Here is a 20,574-nt window from a genome sequence, read left to right on the forward strand (position 1 = left end):
ATCAATCAACCAATTCAACTTTAAACAAAGATATGGATCAATTATGTATAACTAGAGTTCGAATTCAAAGGAGGAATTCTGCGGACATTTGGTTCCAAAAAATCTTCCTCGAAAGGTAATTCTAATTTCAAAAAAGGTTTTTATTTTATTTTATTTTATTTTATAAAATTCTCAAATTATCTTTTTAAGTGCACTAATTCTTGGAGCACTATTTTTGTAACGACCCAAATGGATACCAAAATAATAATAAAAATCTATAAAAATTTCGGCATAACCTTCGCAGAAAATGTCTCTAAACAACCTATTGAAATACAAAAAATAAATACAATGGCCTCACTGGGTCTTAAATCTAACATATCCTGTCCCAACGCAACATACATATATTATATCACATCTCCAAAGTGACTACATACATACAAAATCCCATTCCTCCATCTCATCCAACAAGGAACATACTTTGGTTACATCAAGTTACAGTCCAAAAAGCGTAATTATAATTTAAAAGTCCATGGCTTACAACATTATACTAATTAAACTAAAGTTTTACGAGTTAGTTAATATTACATTTACAAAATATTAGAGAGTTTTAATACAAAAGATAGCAAAAAAAATAAAATAAAATAGGTCTCCGTGCTCGTCTAAAATCGGGGTGGATCGTCGTCCGCCACCTCTTTTCCATGTCCTGAAAAATGTTAGAAATAATGAGGTGAGCATAAACTCAGTAGGAAGTGTCTAAGACACACTTCTTATATCCCCGTGAATCCATACAATGAATAGATAAAAAAGTGAAAGGAATCATGCTATAAGGAAACACACACTCTCAAATACAATAACAATTATGTAACAAATACCACCCAATCACAAGTTTACCACAATGTCATGAAGTGCAATATGCAAATGTTACTCCCCATTTTCCGAAACATTTCCGTTTCAACTTCCAAAGCCGTTAGTGTAATCCGACCCAAGGCACCTCCAAGACGTCACGAATGGAGGGTTGACTAACTATCCACGACCACAAGGCACCTCCAAGGCGTCACATCCGGCCTAGTTAGCTCAACCATGATCCCTTCTAGACTACACTAACACCACGGACCACTAGGCGCCTCCTAGGCGTCCGGTTTTTGCAAACTCCTTTAAAAAAAATATTTTCCCCAAAATAATTTCGTTTGTTCAAAAAAAACATTTGTTTTTTCCCCCTTTCTCTTTCCCAATGAATGCATGAATGCGCATGCTTCAATTTACCAATTCAACCATAGGCTTTCATACATTCCATTTACATCATCATCACAATTTAATAAAAATTTATAAGCATTCATTTCTTTTATTTATTTATTGACCATAGCATCATTTTCTTTCAAAGCAATAAATTAATAAATAAATACATAATCTTAGGACATACAACATGTCAACACCAAACATGCTCAATCACCGTAATAAATCTAGTCATATATATGAATTCAAATAATACATAGAACACATTTAGCATTTTAGTTAAACATGCTTCAACCACAAACTAGATAATCAAAATTAGCATGCTTAGGATCAAATTTAAGGGGCAAAATTCACAAAAAGAGCTAAGAAGTTGTAGATTAGAACACCCCTACCTCAAATTGATGAAAACCCCCAATTTGAGCCCAAGAACCCTAGAATTTTGAACTCCCTAGAGTGCACCAAATGATGATTGGCTCCTATCAAATTAACGGGCTCGACGAGCTCAACAACTTTGCTTCACAATGTTCTACCAAAATCCAATTGGTGAAGATGAGATCAAAGCTTAAAATTACAAAAAGAGAAAAAGAAAAGAGATGCCGAGAGAAGGCCGGAAGCAGAGAGAGAGAGAAATATATGTCTGCATAATGGCCTTATGGCCTTTACTCATGTTTTTAAGTTATTGGTGGGCCCACCTACTTTTAAAAAAAAAATCTTAACTTTAATATATATACATGCACATATATATAAGCATAACTATTACAATTTTATCTTTTAATAAGAGTATATTTAAAAATTCACCCTTATTAAGATAATAAAAAATTATTAAAACTTCTTTACCATAAAAAATTGAATTCCCAAACAAATCAAATATTTTGGAACAGAGCCAGTAAGATAGAGACAAAAATTGCATTTGAGAATTTTTGAATGTTTATCTTTTAATAAGGGTATATTTAAAAATTCATTCTTATTAAGATAATAAAAAATTATTAAAACTTCATTACCATAAAAAATTGGATTCCCAAACAGATCAAATATTTTGAAACACAGCTAGTAAGATAGAGACAAATATTTTATTTGAGAATTTTCGAATGTCCTCCAGATTGCACAATCTTGCATCAACTGACTTTATTTGCAATGTGTCCAAGATTGGGCTTTGATTTTCAAGACTATATTCGGACTCTACTTTTATAAATTTGCATCCCACTTTTCTTTTTCCTTTAATGTGAATGACAAAATATTCGTAAGCAAATTAATGCATCGGTCTTTATTTTATAATACCATAACTATCATCTGCATTATAAACTTTATATTTTTTTACCTCTTTACTTCTTTCGAAAAGGACGATAAACCAATTGTCCCTCCTTAGGCTTACTTAGCATATTAAATGCACTAACTAATTTGAGATAAAATTACCATTTCACTGTCATCTTCTTCACCATTTTTCTTGTTATATTAGTAATTCCTCTATGCAGTATTGTTTTTGCTGAAAATTCTTCCTTTGATAAAATATTTTTCTTGAAGAACTATGTTGCAGTGAATGATATATTTTTTTTTTTTATGTTGTCTTCATTTAATATTATATATTGTTAATCTTTGAAAAAAAAATTTATATCCCAACGAAAAAAAAAAAAGAAGAAAATATTTGATTATTTGGAAGGTGAATTCTATGGATGTATATTTTGACATAATATTCATCTCTCTTTCTCTCTCTCTTTTTTCTTCATAAAATTCCTTTTCTTGGAATTTTATTGTCAAAACAGTTAGGGCTTTTTTCATCAACAAGAAAAACTTAAAGATTTAAATACATTCCAAATTAATTCTTAAAAATCACATCAAGGGAAAAAATTGAAATTAAATTCCAAACAAAAGAAAAATAAAAGAAAAAATTACCATCATCATTAGCATCAATGATCCCACATTTAAATAATCGGTGACGATGCGGATGATGTCGTTTTTGTTGGTAATTTGCAGATCATAGAAAATTTTTGATGTCATAAATAAAAGGGAAGCTATATTTGCACCAACTTTTCTACAATTATATTCCACTCTTAAAAGAAATGATACTTTTATTTTAATTTAATTTAAATTTTTTTTTTTCAAATACCATAATTACCTTTTCATTATTGAAATATATCTTTCTCTCAATCTCTTTTCCCAATTCAACTTTTTGGGTCACTTGCCTAGTTACCTCTCTCAATTATTTATATGCCTCTCTTTAATTAGGGTTTAATATTGATCTTTATATGTAACAATGGAGATTAGTGCATGAAATATTCAAGAACTATCAAAACGTATGGTATGGGCAAAGCAATTGCTAAGTTAGTGCTTACGCCCTCTCTCTCTCTCTCTCTCTCTCTCTCTCTCTCTCTCCCCCCCCCCCCCCCCCCCCCCCTCCTCAATTCACACCCTTTCTCTCTCTTCTCATCGGAAGCCTTAACATCCATAGTGTCACACTGCAATGCTTCTTGCTATTGCTTTCTCACCAATTGCTGTTTGGATTATTCTGAGCCTTATACTTTTCATGATGTATAGACACTTGAAATGCTTGAGAAAAGAGAGAGTACTTCAAAAGAAAGCTGCTGCAGAGGTTGAAAAGGCCAAGGAATTACCAAAGCAAAGAACAAGGGGGGTATGGTTCTGGATTTCATGCTTTTAGGTCTAGTTGATTATTTTAAAACAATGGTGGTTAGATAGTTCATGATTTGCTATTGTCTGCAACTTTTATTTCTTTGATGTCTTTTTAGTCCATAGGCTATTAACTTTAACGTCAGATCCTCATTTGTATTGCTATAAGTTTGCATCTCTGTTATTAGAACTCTACTTTCATTTCCAAGAATTTGGTTTTGCATTCAAGTCTTAATGTACTCCTCGCTTGCTTTGATGTAATAAATTACTATTGCTTTTCTATTGTACACCCTATTATGACAATAAACCAAATTTACCTAAGAAAATTAAGGTGGTGAACATTGATCATTATTGGTAAAAAAAAAAAAAAAAAAGAAAAAAAAAAAAAGAAAAAAAAAGAAAGGGAATTTTATCTCAAGGGTATTGGTGATGGACTGCGTTGGCATTTAGTAATTATGCAGTGTCTTTTAGCTTTTGGACTGTTTCTGCGTGGATATATTTTTTTGTTCTTGATGTATTAGTTGAATACTTTACGCAAGCTAGGTATATATAGTTCTTTAAATTATTAATTGTAAATCTCAATTGCTAATCATGCAGCGGCTATACAATGTTTGGAGAGGAAAAGGCTCTATCAACAACAAATTGACCAGCTTGGAAATTTCCAATTACATATCCATGATCAGGTATGCGCAAATTTTTTTTCAAACAATTCCACCCCCTTCTTCCTTCAAAATCATGTTACTAATTCATATAGTGATTAAAGAATGGTAGTTGAATTTCTGCTGCATTTGATGATTCAGAAATTAATGCGTCATAAATTTTGGTGTTGCAGATGATAATGTTAGAAGGTGCAAAAGCTACAACATAGACGGTTGATGCGTTAAGAACAGGAACAACTGCGATGAAGGCAATGCAGACAGCAACGTAAGTAGTCCTCTTTATTTAGCATCTCTGAAATTCTTATATTTGATCTTTAAGGTTTAAGCTAACAACTCACCTAAATAAAACCTTTTCCTCATTGATCATCTGAACAAAGACTTTTCCTTATTATTCTGGTTCGGCCATTGGATCATCGTTCGACTATTCTGTTTTATTAGGCCATAAACCTTAGTTAACCTTGTGCTAATTTTTTTTACCTTCTTTGTATCATAGCCCTTTCCCATAGTATTACTTCAATGTGGATCACCACATCACTGTTTCGTTGTCTTTGTAGTTGTTCTAACTGATATATATTTTTTGAAATGGCATCTTATTTACAGTAACATTGATGATGTGGATAAGACGATGGATGAAATAAACGAGCAAACTGAGAACATGAAACAGATAGAGGAAGCATTGGCTACACCTATTGGTGCAGCAGCTGATTTTGATGAGGTTTGCCATCTATTTACAATCTTTTGGTTCCCTTGTAGCTCCAATTGGATGGATTCATAGAGGACTCGTTCTAATTTGGTCCTTTATGTTCTCGTAACTGTATATATATGCAGTGATATGTCTGATATTGAGTAAAACTTGTTACTGCAGGATGAACTGGAAGCTGAGCTTGAAGAATTAGAAGGTGTTGAATCGGAGGAACAGCTTCTTCAGCCCGCATCGACAGCCCCTGCGGCTCCAGTGCAAGTCCCAGCAGGCAGGCAACCAGCTCGACCTGCTCCTCAGAGGTGCACAGTTGAGGAAGATGAACTTGCTGCATTACAGGCAGAAATGGCACTGTGGGCAGGTGCTTTTTCCATGTTATCTGTAATTGATCCCTGTTTATTTGTCAATGTGGCTTTCAAGTTCTATAAGTGGCTGTTGTAACAGCAGTTTATATATCAGAGGACTTATTGGTATAAGGGAAACACCATAGTTTCTTTGATCTCCATTCTCCACTCAAAACTGTTCTACTCCAACACTATTTTGTGTATATTATGAGGCAATTTGCTTAATATATTTTCAACTGGAAAAACTTCTATTTAGCTAATAAATGTTTTGTAGCAATATTCAGAGTTAAATTTATTATGACATATATCTCAGTTGTTCACAGGTATTTTAATGACGAGACAATAGGTTCATACACCGATACATATTGTATCATTCATCTGTTGTCTTGAGGAGAAAAGGCAGTATCAAAAAAGGAGTGGATTTCTAGATCTTAGATCTCAGGGACTTCCATGGATCGGTCTCTATAGATTTGTTATGAGAGTTGTCTGAATCCCATTTCTTAGTTGGTTCTCTACAAGTGAAAGATCGAGTTTTTTCTTTCTTCCTCCTAAAAAAAATAAGAGGCCTGAAAATATTTAAATGCAAATCCGATTAGAATGGCCCTTTGTATCTTTTACCAAAGCTTAGCTGTATTTCTTTCACCATTTAAAGTGAATGATGGTAAAGTTGGAGTATCCAAAGAGATAAAAGTGAGTGAGTAGTGCGCACGCATTTTTGGTTAATTAAAAAAAAAACAAAACTTATTTTATTAAAGAGTTAATAACTTAGCCCGGCCGAAGCTGTATCATAAAAATATAAGTGGACCGAATAATGAACTCAAATCAATTTTTAATTGAAGCTGTATCAGAAAGAGTAATATCCTGCATCATAGCGCGGACCTCCTCACGAAAATTAGCGATGTTGTGTCGCACCTCTTCGCGGAAGCCAGTCATCTCTCGCAGCTCTCACCTCGGAAGTCTGCGAACTCTGTCTGCAGTCGGGTCACTGTCCCCTGAAGCTGAGCTACAACACCCTCTATCTAAGTCATCTCAACTTGCAAGGTGGCGTCTGAACTGGGAGGTGCTCAACTCTACCCAATACCTTAAGTATTCAAGTTAAGAGGGTTAAGAGGGCAAACGTATGATCCGTTGGTGTGAGAGCCAAATCCAATCGTTGATCCGGTATCACGTCAAGTGCCCTTCATGACGTGCAACACCCGTAAGGTGTCCGGGTCAAGACCAGGTAGGCAAGGTCGGGCACGGACTGGCTCCCACTGAATTTTTTATATTTCCATTTTAGACCTCATTTTTTTTTTTTGAATTTATGAAGATACCCCCACTAAAATTACGATTCGCCCTCACTAAATTCTATTTTTTTAATATATATATATATATATTATACTTTAAATTTTTGAGAATTTATAAAGATGCCCCTACTAAAATTACAATTTACCTTACTAAATTAATATTTTTTTTTTTCATTTTATACTTTAAATTTTTAAAAAATTATGAAGAAAACCCCATTGAAATTACAAAAATGAACCCACTATATAAGTTTGCTCCACAAATTAAAAGGTTGCCCCTCCTCACAAAATTTTCTAGGTCTGTCACTGGGCAAGGTGGCCCAGCAAGTTCAGATGGGGAGAATCACTACAACAATTATGGTCTCTACCAGCACTTTTATTTGCTGTCAAAAGTATTAAAAAAAAAATCTGCCACAACTACCTGGCAGCATTTATGACGACATTTGTATTTGTTGTCATAACCTGTGTCCGATAGGCATGGCAGCAATTGTATCTGCTGCCATATATGAAAAGCATACGGCAGCAATTGTATATACTGTAAAAAATGACGCTTATTTTTAAAGGTTTTAAGCAATTTTAGAAAGAAAAAAAAATTAAATTTTATAATCAATATCAATTCATTCATAAACCAAATTTACTAACCAAATAAACCCAATCCATAATAATGACACTCATTTTTGAAGGCTATAACAATATATTTAAATGAAAGATAATGTAATGTATGGACAATAATTTGCATTTTGTATATTTAAATGAAAGATAATGTAATGTATGGACAATAATTTGCATTTTGTACGATGTTGCTCAACGCAAGGCTCAAATTTCTATAATCAAGACACCTCCATAATCCGTGCAATATATAGAAATTGATAAAAACTCCATTACAACAAATTAATCAACCCTCAAAAAGTTGTGTGTTTTTTGAAGTATAGAAAAACTGGTATACTTCCATCATCTCTCTTCTCCTTGTGAGCACTTGCACCAAAAAAAGGAACAAAAACTCGATGGCAGGAGAAGAACAATGCCCCTCACAAAGCACCCACTTCGTGGGTTTCAGCAGCCTCCTTCACGAAGTTGAGTCGAGCTTGCTTAGTGCGCTTGCTAGGATCTGGAGAAAACAAATGAGAAATAAGAATCAATTATAGTGTCATTGTGGCAATGGTAATGCGTAGGTAAGAAAGAAGGAAAGAGCTTCACCATCTTTTGCTTTGCTTTTGTTATTAGATGAAAGTATAGTGGATTTCCAATCCTCATAAGCAACTTTCTCCACTCGTTTACGCTTCTTGTAACACGAAAGCTGCAAATGGAATCACGTCGACCTCGAGTAGATGAAATAAAAGATACACAAACTTGTTCATTGTGAGTTGTTTGTTTTTCGCCAAACGCATACTTCATGTTGTGCTAAATATTGCAACTTAGCTTTATTTCGACCTAAAATATTCCTTTAGAAATTTTTTTTTTTTTTTTTTCAGATAAAATATTCTTTTATTTTTATTTTGTCGGTGTTTTCAAAAGTCTACGTTAAAATTAAAATTGAGATCGAGTCCATCGGGCGGGACATGTAAAATAACTTACAAAATTGATGGATAGGTTATTTTTCTTAAATTTTAATATTTTTTTTTTTCGTAAATATTTTACGACAACCAAACACCAAAAAAATAAAAAATATATTTTCTGAAAAATATTTTACGGCTGTTTACCGAACACCAAAAAAATAAAAATATATATTTTCTGAAAAATATTTTACGTCCAAACAAACAAACGGAGTTAATCAAAAATCATTTCATACATAACCACTTTGGTCACATATTTTGTCATGTGTCCTATTTCAATCATTTGTTTTGCAGGTGCGCAATCTGAACTGAATAGATCAAATTGTGTCAGATTAAACAAGATTATATAGTTATCATTTGTCAAGGCTTCATAAAGCTTGACGTGTAAGAGACTACTTATAATTTTGAAGTTACTTTCTCAGCTAATTCGGATAAAGTACCAAGTTGACAATAAGGAAATAGGTGTAGCTTTAAACGAGTTATTCAACCGATCACTTGTGGATCTTGTGAGTGGATACATATTAACGATGTTACAGAAGCTAGCAAAAATTTTAAACCACCATGCATCTTCCTACACTGATACCATCTACTAACACTAAAAAGAACATGCTTTATAAAATAAATGGCCAAAAGAAAAAAAAAATGAAAAAAGTGCTTTAGCAAATAAATAATAAGAATCAAGATTAAAGATGCTGTGCTTGTGAAGTACCACGATCATCAGACAAATAACCACCATCTTCAAATGTTCTTTTCTCAGGCAATGCATCTATCAATTCTGTGTACAGGTGCCAAGTTTCAGAAGGAATTGATGAAAAAGAGGTTTAAGTTTCCAAAAACACTATAAAGAGGCAATAATCATTACTAAATCACATGAATGAGCACTGGAATATGAATATGAAGGTTGTAAGCTTAAAGAAAACCAAAGCAAGTCATACCTCGGTTCCCTTTCACATCTCTTGGATCTTCCTTTTCCTTTGATATCCCAAAAACATCATGACACAGGTCCTTCATGGATGTAGAGACCTGCAAGATCAAATTTGACAATAAAACATGAAAAGAGATCCAAGAAAAATATAGTGCAGAACAATAGATGACAAAAATGAAACTTAGGGTGCTTCTTACACTGGAAAATTCAGATTTTGATGTGCCACAGAGTTCGATTAACTTAATTTTGTCTACCTTGAGCTGTGTATTAAGAAACAAACAAGCAAAAAATACTGAAAGGTCTTTCAACTGTTCTTTCCTCCACAGACGCATACTAAACCAGAGAAGCAGATACTATTAGCTAACCTTGTGTCTTTTTGCCCACAAGTAGAACGCCATGCCAATTCTCTTATATCAAGCTGATTCCTACAAAACACCACCAAGCCTCATTTTACACAAATAATACAAACATCTATATATCTATATATATGTATATACAAGGTGTCAATAAGTAGTATGTTTCATTCCAGTTTCCACTGAAACTGGAAAGATCCAATTGAATTGTAGGAACAAAGAATTACAACCTGATAGTTGAGATATGGAAAAAAGCAGGGTAAAGAAGCAATGGAATTTTTTTTTTGTCTACGTATCCTATCAACCCTATGAAAAAATTAATGAATAAGCTCAATTGCAAAGCTCACTTCTAACTTTGAAAATCCTTATTTCTTAGTCTCAACTCTTCTGAAAAGGTGGTGATGAAGCGGCAGTTGCTATGGAGTTCAAAAGCCAAAATTCTCAGTGACTTCGATTCCGGCTGTTGTATATCACCCTAAAATAAAAACAACAATGCCTCTTTTTCATTCAACATAACAGTTCTAGGCTTTAGCAAAAATATAAAATTGAAACATGGGACTCCATCCACGTTAATCGTCCTTGTGTTTGACAACACCAAGTCATCAGTTATGACACAAGTAATCTGATCAGATAGAATGGGTCCATGGGCCACTTCTACAGTTTAATTTGAGCAGCTAAGCCGACTCAGATTAAACTGGTTTGTCTTCCCTACAACTACAAGATTGAAGTAGCTTCACGTAAACTAACATAAGAAATAATTCCTCAGGTAGAAATTCCAAAGCCTTCTCATTTTGTGCGACAATAGCCATAGAATTGAAACCAGGATCCACAGTTTACCTGAACCCACCACATCTGAACAACAGTCACTAAGAAACCTTTTAATTTCATAACCAAAAAAGTGCACAACTTACATTCCATCCATGGAAGGATGTACAGAAGAGGAAGATTTGTCAATATTTTACACAAAGTGGCTGCTCTAAGACTCTAACTCCACATCCTAACACATTTGTTAGTTTGAGTTATGCCATTCCGCCAGGCAATGACAACATCCCTTTAGTTTTTTAACAAAAAAATAAATAAAATAACTAACAATTATAATAAAGAAATTCAACCACCACCATGCAACCTTAATAAAATAATAAAAATTAAAAATAAATTCAACTGCGGATGCAATCCGACTTTAAAAATTTATAGCTGTCATTCTGAGTAGAGGAAAATCAAGAATATTGGAATTGTAAACTAATATTATCCAGTAGCTTGCAGGTTTATTACTTTCTTTTATGTTCTCATTTTATTGTAGATTAGAAATATCTAGTCAGAACCTAATCTATTGACAAAATGAGTCGAAACCTATATAAAATTGCAGTGATACATTACATATTAAATACATTACAGGAGCACAAATGGTATCAGCCATAAGACATGAAAAAAATCTAATGAAATCACACCTCATGTTTCTGAAAAAAATTAGTAAAATGAAGTCAAGTGTTAGTCTCCAAGATGAGCAAGAAGATAAAAGCTTCAATTAGGGATATCAATCAACAAGATAATTCAGGATAGTAAAAGATTCTAACTGATTTAGGGGAGAGGGAATAAACTAAAATCTGTCCGTTAGTGTAATTCTTGTATGGTTGGCAAATTCCATTCCTAACTCTGTTAGCTAGAGTGCGAACAAAATGGTGTTTATAACCAATGGTTTGCCAAAGGGTCGTCACTGAAGACTAAGATACAGATAGGGAAGGCTACATCAGAACATTTCATCAAAATTCCCAGTGATGCTCAATCATGTTAGGCAAAGCTAAGAGAGACCTTAGAGAACTTAGGAAATAGGTTGGTAAAGGTTAAGATAGTTTGAACCACCCTATACCTAGGTTTGGTGCTTAATTGGTAATTGTCAAAGTGTATTTAGATTGCATAAATATTTCAAAATGTTAAATTTGACTTTAGGATGAATTTGGAAACAGTACACAGTTGCACTGGTCCATGTTATTCTTGCACTGATCCAATTTACTGCTGGATCAGTAGACACTTACACCGGTTGAGCTTTGCTTTGCACCTGCTTAAGTGTATCATGTGGGAATATATTGAAGATCAAAATGCAGTTGGACCGATCCAACTTTGACCAGTTACCAATTGCACCAGTCGAACATCAACTTTGACCAGTTACCAATTGCACCAGTCGAACATCTACTTGCACCGGTCCAACTTGTCGGTAATCCTAATCCCTCAAGGACTTGATTCCATGTTGGACACTACTGCGAGGGCTTTCTTCATTCATAAGTAGGAGTTTCACAAGATCTTCTTTATGAATACTTGTGATAGAGTTGAGAGCAAGGAGTTTCATTATGTTTGATCAATATCAACTGGAAATTCATCATCTGAACCATTTTTCATGGAACTGAAGACAGAAAGCACTAAATCAATTGAGAAGAGGGCAGATAGTTTGTTTGTGGAGCAGTCGTGTTCGACTATTAACGGCTCGTTTTGCAAGATCGTGGGTGTGAGTCTAAAGTCTACACTGAGCCCGTAAGGATTATTGTAGGAAATTAGGCGTTAGTCATTGACAATTAACAACCAGGTCTTGGCAAAGTTCATCTGAGCAAAAGTCTATAACACAATTAGCCAAGGATTTTCAGTAGCCACTCAACCAAAAAATACATAAGAATCTCCTCAACCATGCAATGATGCAACTCCATTGGAGATGCCTCCTTAATGCCCTCTAAGAGGGTAAGACTTCTAGCCTTAATAACATGATCATTATCAGTTGGCTTTTCGAGGCTAGAATAATATTTCTAAATGATCTTTAATATTTCCTCCAATTCCCATCTCACCAAAATTATCCACCCCCATAAAATTTACAAGGCATAGAGGCAACTTTTAAGGTAGGGAGGCGCTTCTGACATAAAGGATTTCCGTCCAATTAGTCTGGTGGGTTGTATTTACAAACTTATTGCTAAGGTGCTTGCTCTAAGGATGAAGGAAGTAATGGATGGGATTATTTCGGACTCCCAGAATGCCTTTGTTGGAGGACGACAAATTCTTGATTCAGTTCTTATTGCTGACGAATGTGTGGATTCTAGATTGCGAAGTGGTATTCCTGGAGTATTATGCAAACTTGATATTGAGAAAGCATACGATTATGTGAATTGGAATTTCCTACTCTATTTGTTACAAAGAATGGGGTTTGGAAATAAATGGAGGAAGTGGATCGAGACTTGTCTTTCATCTGTCAAGTTTTCTATTCTTGTGAATGGCTCTCCTGCTGGCTTCTTTGGTTGTACCCGGGGCATAAGACAAGGTGATCCTTTGTCATCTTTCCTCTTGTCGTTGTTATGGAGGGATTAAGCAGACTTATGCACAGGGCAGAGGACCTTGGCTTTATTAAGGATTTCAGAGTGGGTAGAGATTTAGCCCATCAAATGGAGATTTCTCATTTACTTTCCGCAAACGATACCCTGGTTTTCTGTGATGCTGATGTGTCTCAACTTTGTTATTTGAGGTGTATCCTAACTTTTTTTCAAGCGGTATCCGGGCTAAAGGTCAATGTGGGCTAAGAGTGTGCTTATCCCAATAGGGAATGTTCAGGATATCTCCTCCTTAGCTGCAGTTCTTAGATGCAGGGTGGGTTCTTTTCCTATTCCTTATTTGGGGTTGCCCTTTGGAGTCTCTTCAAGGATAGTGGGGAGTTGGGATTCAGTGATTGACAGGTATGCGAAGAGATTAACAAGATGGAAAAAAACAATATTTGTCCAAGGGGGATAAAGATACTCTTATTAAGAGTACGTTATCGAGCCTTCCCACTTATTTTCTTTCTATGTTCCAAATCCCTTGTTCCGTTGCGGATAGGATTGAAAAAATTCAAAGGGATATCCTATGGGGAGGAAGGGGAGATGAGTTCAACTATCACCTTGTCAGATGAGAGCAAGTTGCCTGTGAAATTGGGTGGACTTTGCATAAGGCGAATTGTTCCTTTCAATCAAGCCTTCCTAGGTAAATGGTTATGGAGATATGGAAGGGAAAGACACCGTCCTTGGCGCAGGTTAGTTTCCTATCGGTTTAGGGAAGAAGATGGAGGCTGGTCTACACGTCCGGTTACTCTTGTGGGAGGAGTAGCAATGTGGACGTCTATTCAGAAGGGTTGGGACGCCTTATCTGTTCATATCAGATTCAAAGTTCTTGATGGACGTCGCATTCGGTTTTGGGACGATCTTTGGTGTGGTGATTAGCCACTATCTCGTTCATTTCCTAGATTATTTAGTATTGCAGTTGATAAACACGCCTTTGTAGTTGATTGTTATCGTATGATAGCAATAGGATTACGTGGGATGTGCACTTTCGGCGCTCTTTTCAAGATTGGGAGATAGATGACGTATGTGTTTTTTTGGATCTTCCATATCGGCAGGAGGGTATTGGAAGGAAATGATGATTTGATTTGGGTCCCTTCTTCCCAAGGTCATTTCAAAGTAAGATCCCTGTTCTTATGTCTGTCTCATTTTGTTAATTTTGTCTTCCCGTGGAAAACTATTTTGCGATCCATGGCTCCAACTAGGGTGGCTTTCTTTGTTTGGACTGTTGTTTGGGGAAAGATTTTGACAATTGATAATTTAAGGAAAAGATGCAATTGTATTGTTAATCGGTGTTGTCTATACAAGAAAGATGGGGAGTCTGTTGATCACCTCCTTATGCATTGCCCTGTGGCGAATGACTGTTGGAATCTTATTTTCGGGTTGTTTGGCATGTGTTGGGTAATGCCATGATCTACTAAGGAATTGATTCATGTATGGAGAAGATGTCGCGTGAGAAGAGATGTACGCAATTTCTGGAGAGTTATCCCACATTGTGTTTGGTGGTGTATTTGGAAGGAGATAGTAGAATGTTTGAAGATAAAGAGTCGTCTACGGCAATGGTGAAACATCACATTCTTCTTTCTCTATTCAATTATGTGAAGAGGAGTTCTTGCTCTTCTTCTGATGATTTAATTATTTTTTTGGATTCTTTGGGGCCTTAGTCCCGGTTCCATTTTTGTATAAGGGACGCGTTCCCCTTTTGAACGCCTTTTTATGCCATTTTACTTAATAAAAATAAAAAAAAATAAAAAAAAATAAAAAAACATTTACTCAAAGGAACTCTCCTAAAAGCTTTAGTGATGGAGGCCTAACTAGATTTCAAGAAAGTAATTGTACCACATCTCTTCTTACACCTTTTCAAACTTCTGGTGCCTCAGAATTGAATCAAATCCCTCCTTAATGTTGATGCATTATATAGTCGATAAATCTTCTCCATTGGTTATCCCCATTTGATTGGCTTATGGAAATGAACCATGACCATTTATACCCATTTCTGCTAGAGTCAATTAATACAACATGAAGGGCCTATGAAATCCATAGTCAACCATGCGTGCCTTTACTAAGTATTTAATTTAAGCTCAATCACTCCTCTAAAAAGTTTAGACTATCACTCATTTTACTACAATTGTGTTTGCAACTCATTTTCTCATTTGTAAGTACCATTATTCATCATATTAAATTAATTATTGCAATATTGTTCTTTCAATGATATAAAATTCTTGCATTGCCAAATGAAAAGGGGCATTCTGTGGGAGACAAACACTAAATCTGTGCCACAAATCTCTATATGTTGCTTGAGGGATCATGCTTTCAGTTTCCAAAAATCTCAAGGAAGATCAGTATGACTGCTGAAGGAATGTCCGTAACTAACCTTTTCAATGTTCACATGAGGAGATGCACGTGATTTGTCAATTGACCATTTTAAACAGGGCTTTATGAGAAGACAGACTCTTGAGAAAGAAAAAAGATTTTTACAAAAGGTAATAGTCATTCCCTCGAAATGTATAATGCCCTACATTAAAAATACGAGTCCAAGACAAGATAAATAGAAAACCAGCTGCCTATTTAATAAAAATATATGCTATATTTGAAGTGGGAGGGGGGGAATGAGGTTAAGAACTTAGATGATTCAACAACCATGATTCTATTGATTTTAAACAGAAGAGTGCTGGATTGGAACTGATTTACATACACACATTGAATGTGTTTAGTAATGGTAATTTTAAGACAAACAGGTTATAGAGTACAAGCAAGCAATGCTATTTTGAATTCCCTACATTAAAAATAAGAGTCCAAGACGAGATAAACAGAAAACCAGCTGCCTATCTACCAAACTAAACAAATTAGTAACAAAACAGAATACTAAAAAGATACTCTTTGACTACACGGTGGGGAAAAGGATGAAAAAATAGAAAACAAAATTGTTGATTCTTTTTTAAGGTTTGAACTGATGATAATCATAGTGTTAGACCACCTAAAGGTTAGGAGTTGATTCTTCTCTGCACATTACTGTTGGTTTTAAATTATACCAATTACTAACATATATCTGACTAGATTAGACCTGAGAGATATGTGACCTTGAAAGGGTTTTGCTAATTGAGCACGAAAAGTAAGTAAAAAAATGTAGCAGTCATGAAAATATAACAACTGTAATCACATAAAATGGAATATGTACCTGTTGCATCAACAGCACTGGGTAACATTGCAGAAGCAGGAGGTTGAAAATCATGCCCAACAATGCTCTCCAGCACCGAAGACTTCCCACAACTCTATACACCACATCAATAAGAAGTAGAGAAATCAGCATCCATCCTACTTTTAAATCAAATACTCCAATAAATTACGGCATAAATATTAACTGAATTTGTGAGTTTAGTACCCGCAGTTCACTAAAGATTTTTGTCAAGTTTCTGGATGCATTGCAGGCCCATTCTCTAGCTGAAGACATTGCGTTACTTCCTCTTGTTGCTGCCGTTCAAACCATGTGTTGGCATCCGCTCAAACTGAAAACCAGAAAACAAAATTGGCATTATCAATCAACAAGTACAACATGGACCACCCAACTGTACCATTTTTCAAGAAAAATAAAGATCAAGTCAACTAAAAATGAGTTTCACCCATTTATCATCTTTGTTATCCACCAAGTATCATCCTTCTCTACATATAACCTGAAAATAAAATATTTAACGTATTAGAAACCAACAATTATTATTGAATGAATACAAGCCAACAAGTGAATACACCGTTGAAATTTCTGTTTCTGAGGTAGGCAATCTTTGCTGATTTTAGTGAATATCAATGTTTTAACATTGAACTTGTTTTAAAAAAGAATTGGAAGCAAAAAATAAAACACACACATTGAATAACATTGAACTTGTTTTAAAAAAGAATAGCATTGAACAGATTAAATCACGTGTCACATACATTGTGATTTGATTAGAACCGTCAACTACTTTACAATAGATGATCCAGCTCTATAGAATCGATCCATTTGATGCCATATACATAGACAATCAACTATTTTTAAATATTATAATAATTGAAAATTTATACTGCTTTCATTACAACCATATGGTCTAAAAAATGTTCATTTAGATGGCAATGTGTTAAATGGCTTCTGCTAGGTTTCGATAGAAATCGGCCAAATTGTTGAAAAATTCTGATATAAAAACCAGAGCAACATCACTCTCTACAAAGGAGACTAGAGCACAACAGTAAATGAAGGTACCGTCATAAATTGATGTCATTTTTTCCTCTTTCCCTGCATAAAAACAACAGTCAGCTTTGGGACTTCTTAGCTGCTTGGAAAATAACCGCATTAGAGAATCAATAACAAATAATTACTGAGCTCACGTGGTCATCCATTAATAATTGCTTCCTCTTCTTTTGAGTTGGAGGGGGGCTCTCAGCTGCCTGCCTTGCCAGAGCATGCTTTGATGGTGTATTGTTCTGAAAAAAAAAAAAAAAAAAAAAAATGGTGAGATTTATGAGGTTCGAAGGCATGGGGACATTGGCTTTAAGTCCAAATAATTAGCCACTCTAAACCAGAGCCTTCGAAACCCATACCATACTGACCGGATTGAGGGTTGAAATCCGATGGAAATTTAGTAGGCATCTTGCTCTAAAAGAAGCCGGGAAAAGAAGCAGCAGTTTGAAATCCCCGCCCCGCCCCACCCTTGCCGAACCACTGTGATGAGGGGATCTCGGAGATGAGATATAGCAAGTGAGCCTTTTTTTCCTCAGTTGAAAAGAGGAGGAAGCAAAGACTAGGAGCAAACCTCAGACTAACAGGCGACCTTCCCTCAGAAGGAGGATCTCAAGCTGTTCCAACTGATCCAATGAGTTAGCCCGTATTCTTTCTTGCTGGGCCATACAGAAGCCCCAGCAAAGAGGAAAGCGACCCCCAGCAAGCTCAACCAATTCCTCTTCTCTACCCTTTCACTAGGGAATTTGAAATCAAGCTTGTATTTAATCAACTAGCGTAACAGTGGAGACTAATAAGAATAATAAAGTTACTAATAAAAAGCTGAAAGCACCTCCCCTCTTTCAATGTTCTTGATAATCCTATCGTAATGTGGTAACACCATGTTTGCAAAATAACGAATTAAAATCTCAAGTCTCAAAGTTCAGAAGAGAAGGGTTTTTAACTAAATTAACAACTTCTTCGAAACAACATTAAGAAAATTTATTAAACTAATTTCATACTAACAAGGTTACTAGGGAGTACAAAATTTACGAGTTCCCCTAAAAATATTAATGTTGTTCTGATCATGCAAAGAAAATGATATGAATTAAAGAATAAAAAAAGGAAGATAGAAAAAGCTACCTTTCCAGTTTGTCACATCTAATTCAGTAGGACAAAAGACAAAATTAAGGGTACATTAGTAACTAAGTATAATTCATCAAGCTAAAAAAATAATAATAACAATATAACAATGGTAATAAAGGTCCACAATTCAAAGCAATGCAACATGAATGAATTGGACGCACGTAATCTGAAGTGGGGTATCCATCAATCTAACGTTTCCAACTAAAGATTTTTGTCAAGTTTCTGGATGCTAATATGTGCAATGTCAACTAGAGATTAGGTATAAAGATTTTTGTCAAGTTTTTGGATGCTAATATGTGCAATGTCAACTAGAGATTAGGTATGTTGAGAGTGAGATTCTTAAACTGATTCATACATGATACAGTTACATATGTGATGAAATAAAATAGAGGAAATAGATCTATTTTCTAGAAACTGTTCATCTACGCATCTAACAGTCAAAGCTAATTCAAAAAATTAATAAAATGGGCTAAAATTTAGGTAACAATATCAAGAATGGAACACTTGCACCTAAAAAATTCAGAATCTCATATGAACAATCAATAAGCATTTGTTGATAAAACTGCATTTCACAAGATCAATGGAGTTTAATAGACCGTAAAATGATGGGAAAAAATAATAATAAACTCATTCTACAACAAATCTCAGAAGTTGGATGACTCCCGTAACTTTTCTGCATAATGGATAACAATATTGATGCAAAAAAAATTCAAATACAATTTAAATTCTTACTGAAATTTGTTCAAAACAGAGAGAACCTAAATTTGCGCAATTTCATGCATAGTATTAGTAATGCTACGCTCCTAAAACGGGAGTGGAGAAAGAAAGCAACATCTTAACATTGTTTTGGACTGAAAAATAACAAATGAGCCAAACCCATTTGTTGAAGCTGACTACGGTAGAGATTACTGAGATTAATTTCCAACAGCGCACTCGGGGAAACCTGCATCAATGACCATGTGTAAAACAGAAACATTCGCCACCAAATATATCAATAAATTGACCACAAGAAGATGTAGCATCAAAGCTTTAGTGAACAATACAAATCTTTGTCATCTAATTTTATATTTCCCAATTGACAGTGATATTGCTACACTTTGAACATCCTGACCAAGAGTGCCATGGTACAAGGTGACTTTACAATCAAAATCCTAATCCATTCTGTTAAAAAAATATCCTGAAGGAATCAAATTTAGAACAAGGTATAGTACCTAAATTCTGATTTCTGAACCTCAGAAGAGTTTCTACTTCAATGTAATTACAATGTGTCAAACCCTACAGGTATTTTTTTTTTTTTTTTTGTGAAAAAATAAAAAAAGGAAATTCTAAACGAGTCCCGCTATTCCCCGTTTCCAGCAACTCCCCGTTTCCAGCAACGCTTCCAAATCCTTGATAAAGGCTATGAGTTAGAAGTGAATTTCTAGTTTACAAACAAGCACTAGACAAGAAAAGTACCAATTTGGTGACTAGAACCACCTATTCATTCTCTGATTTTTCAAATTTACTCCATATCAATATCTGATCAAGTCAAACCCCAAAAATCTGAACAAGTACTTTTTAATTCATACAAATATTATTGTATTCTGACAAGTTTCTTGTTAGATCGATCAAAAACTAGAAAAATACCAATATCGAGGTCAACATACCAAGATGAAACTTGTGACTGCCTTCATAAACCTTATAACATACAAGTCACAAATACCAAAGGAAAATAAAATTGAAACGCCAGAAAAATAAAACTCAACCACCCAATTTGAAGCTCCAAAAAATAAAAGCATATACATACACACACATACAGAGAGAAAAAGGGATATGAGCCGAAATGAGATGAAAAAGGCCAAACAATCTGCATTAACAACAACTACATATATATGTCATTTTTGTTGTAGTGTCACAAACAAGAACAACGGGTTACACTTGTTCCTTCTATCATTTTTGCTGTTTAGAAGTAATCCATACACAGCAATTCCTAATAATTAATATAGTTCTTAGTTCCTACATAATAGAGTTCTAGACTTCTAGTACAATTTGAGTGCATCTTTAGATTTTATCCTTGTAAGGTTCAACAAAGACCACCCACCCATCTAATAACTTAGAATTCATTGCTTCTCTGCCCTTTTCTGCTGCTTCAATGGATGCATACTCCACAAAACCACACCCCATGGAAATTTTTAATTCTGGATCTATAACAACTTCAGCTGCAAAATCATTTAAGCACCAAATTACTCACAGTGTTTCTGACAT

At 34.7% G+C, this 20,574-nt stretch overlaps 1 protein-coding gene, 1 long non-coding RNA gene and 1 pseudogene across 7 annotated transcripts; 1 reads left to right on the forward strand and 2 right to left on the reverse strand.

The window, feature by feature from the left end:
• Positions 1-471: 471 nt before the first annotated feature.
• Positions 472-1,837, reverse strand: LOC132279218 (uncharacterized). Its single transcript, XR_009471250.1, has 2 exons — positions 1,605-1,837; positions 472-682 (listed from the first exon to the last, which is right to left on the reverse strand). It is a non-coding gene; the product is annotated as an uncharacterized LOC132279218 (long non-coding RNA).
• Positions 1,838-3,669: 1,832 nt separating this feature from the next.
• LOC132278124 (vacuolar protein sorting-associated protein 32 homolog 2-like) lies at positions 3,670-5,637 on the forward strand (annotated as a pseudogene).
• Positions 5,638-7,602: 1,965 nt separating this feature from the next.
• Positions 7,603-19,288, reverse strand: LOC132280175 (origin of replication complex subunit 6-like). Of its 6 annotated transcripts, XR_009471488.1 has the most exons (12): positions 17,568-19,288; positions 17,355-17,450; positions 17,230-17,262; positions 16,619-16,669; positions 16,381-16,504; positions 16,177-16,270; positions 9,667-9,726; positions 9,499-9,561; positions 9,312-9,399; positions 9,086-9,151; positions 8,021-8,120; positions 7,603-7,931 (listed from the first exon to the last, which is right to left on the reverse strand). XR_009471488.1 is itself a non-coding variant. In XM_059782308.1 (5 exons), exons 2-5 carry the CDS (start codon positions 9,697-9,699, stop codon positions 9,060-9,062), a joined length of 276 nt encoding a protein of 91 aa, XP_059638291.1. In that variant the 5' UTR covers positions 9,700-9,726; positions 10,002-11,444; the 3' UTR covers positions 8,127-9,059. The 6 variants fall into 6 exon arrangements, 1 of the variants encoding a protein (XP_059638291.1); XR_009471489.1 differs by lacking the exon at positions 9,086-9,151; XR_009471486.1 differs by lacking the exons at positions 7,603-7,931; positions 8,021-8,120 and having other exon boundaries at positions 8,127-9,151; positions 17,577-19,287.
• Between the last annotated feature and the right edge of the window lie 1,286 nt (positions 19,289-20,574).

The sequence above is a fragment of the Cornus florida genome, unplaced genomic scaffold (assembly GCF_030987335.1).
Source record: "Cornus florida cultivar Cherokee Brave unplaced genomic scaffold, ASM3098733v1 CherokeeBrave_3.0.0_Hap2_Chr10, whole genome shotgun sequence".
Classification (NCBI taxonomy): Eukaryota; Viridiplantae; Streptophyta; class Magnoliopsida; order Cornales; family Cornaceae; genus Cornus; species Cornus florida.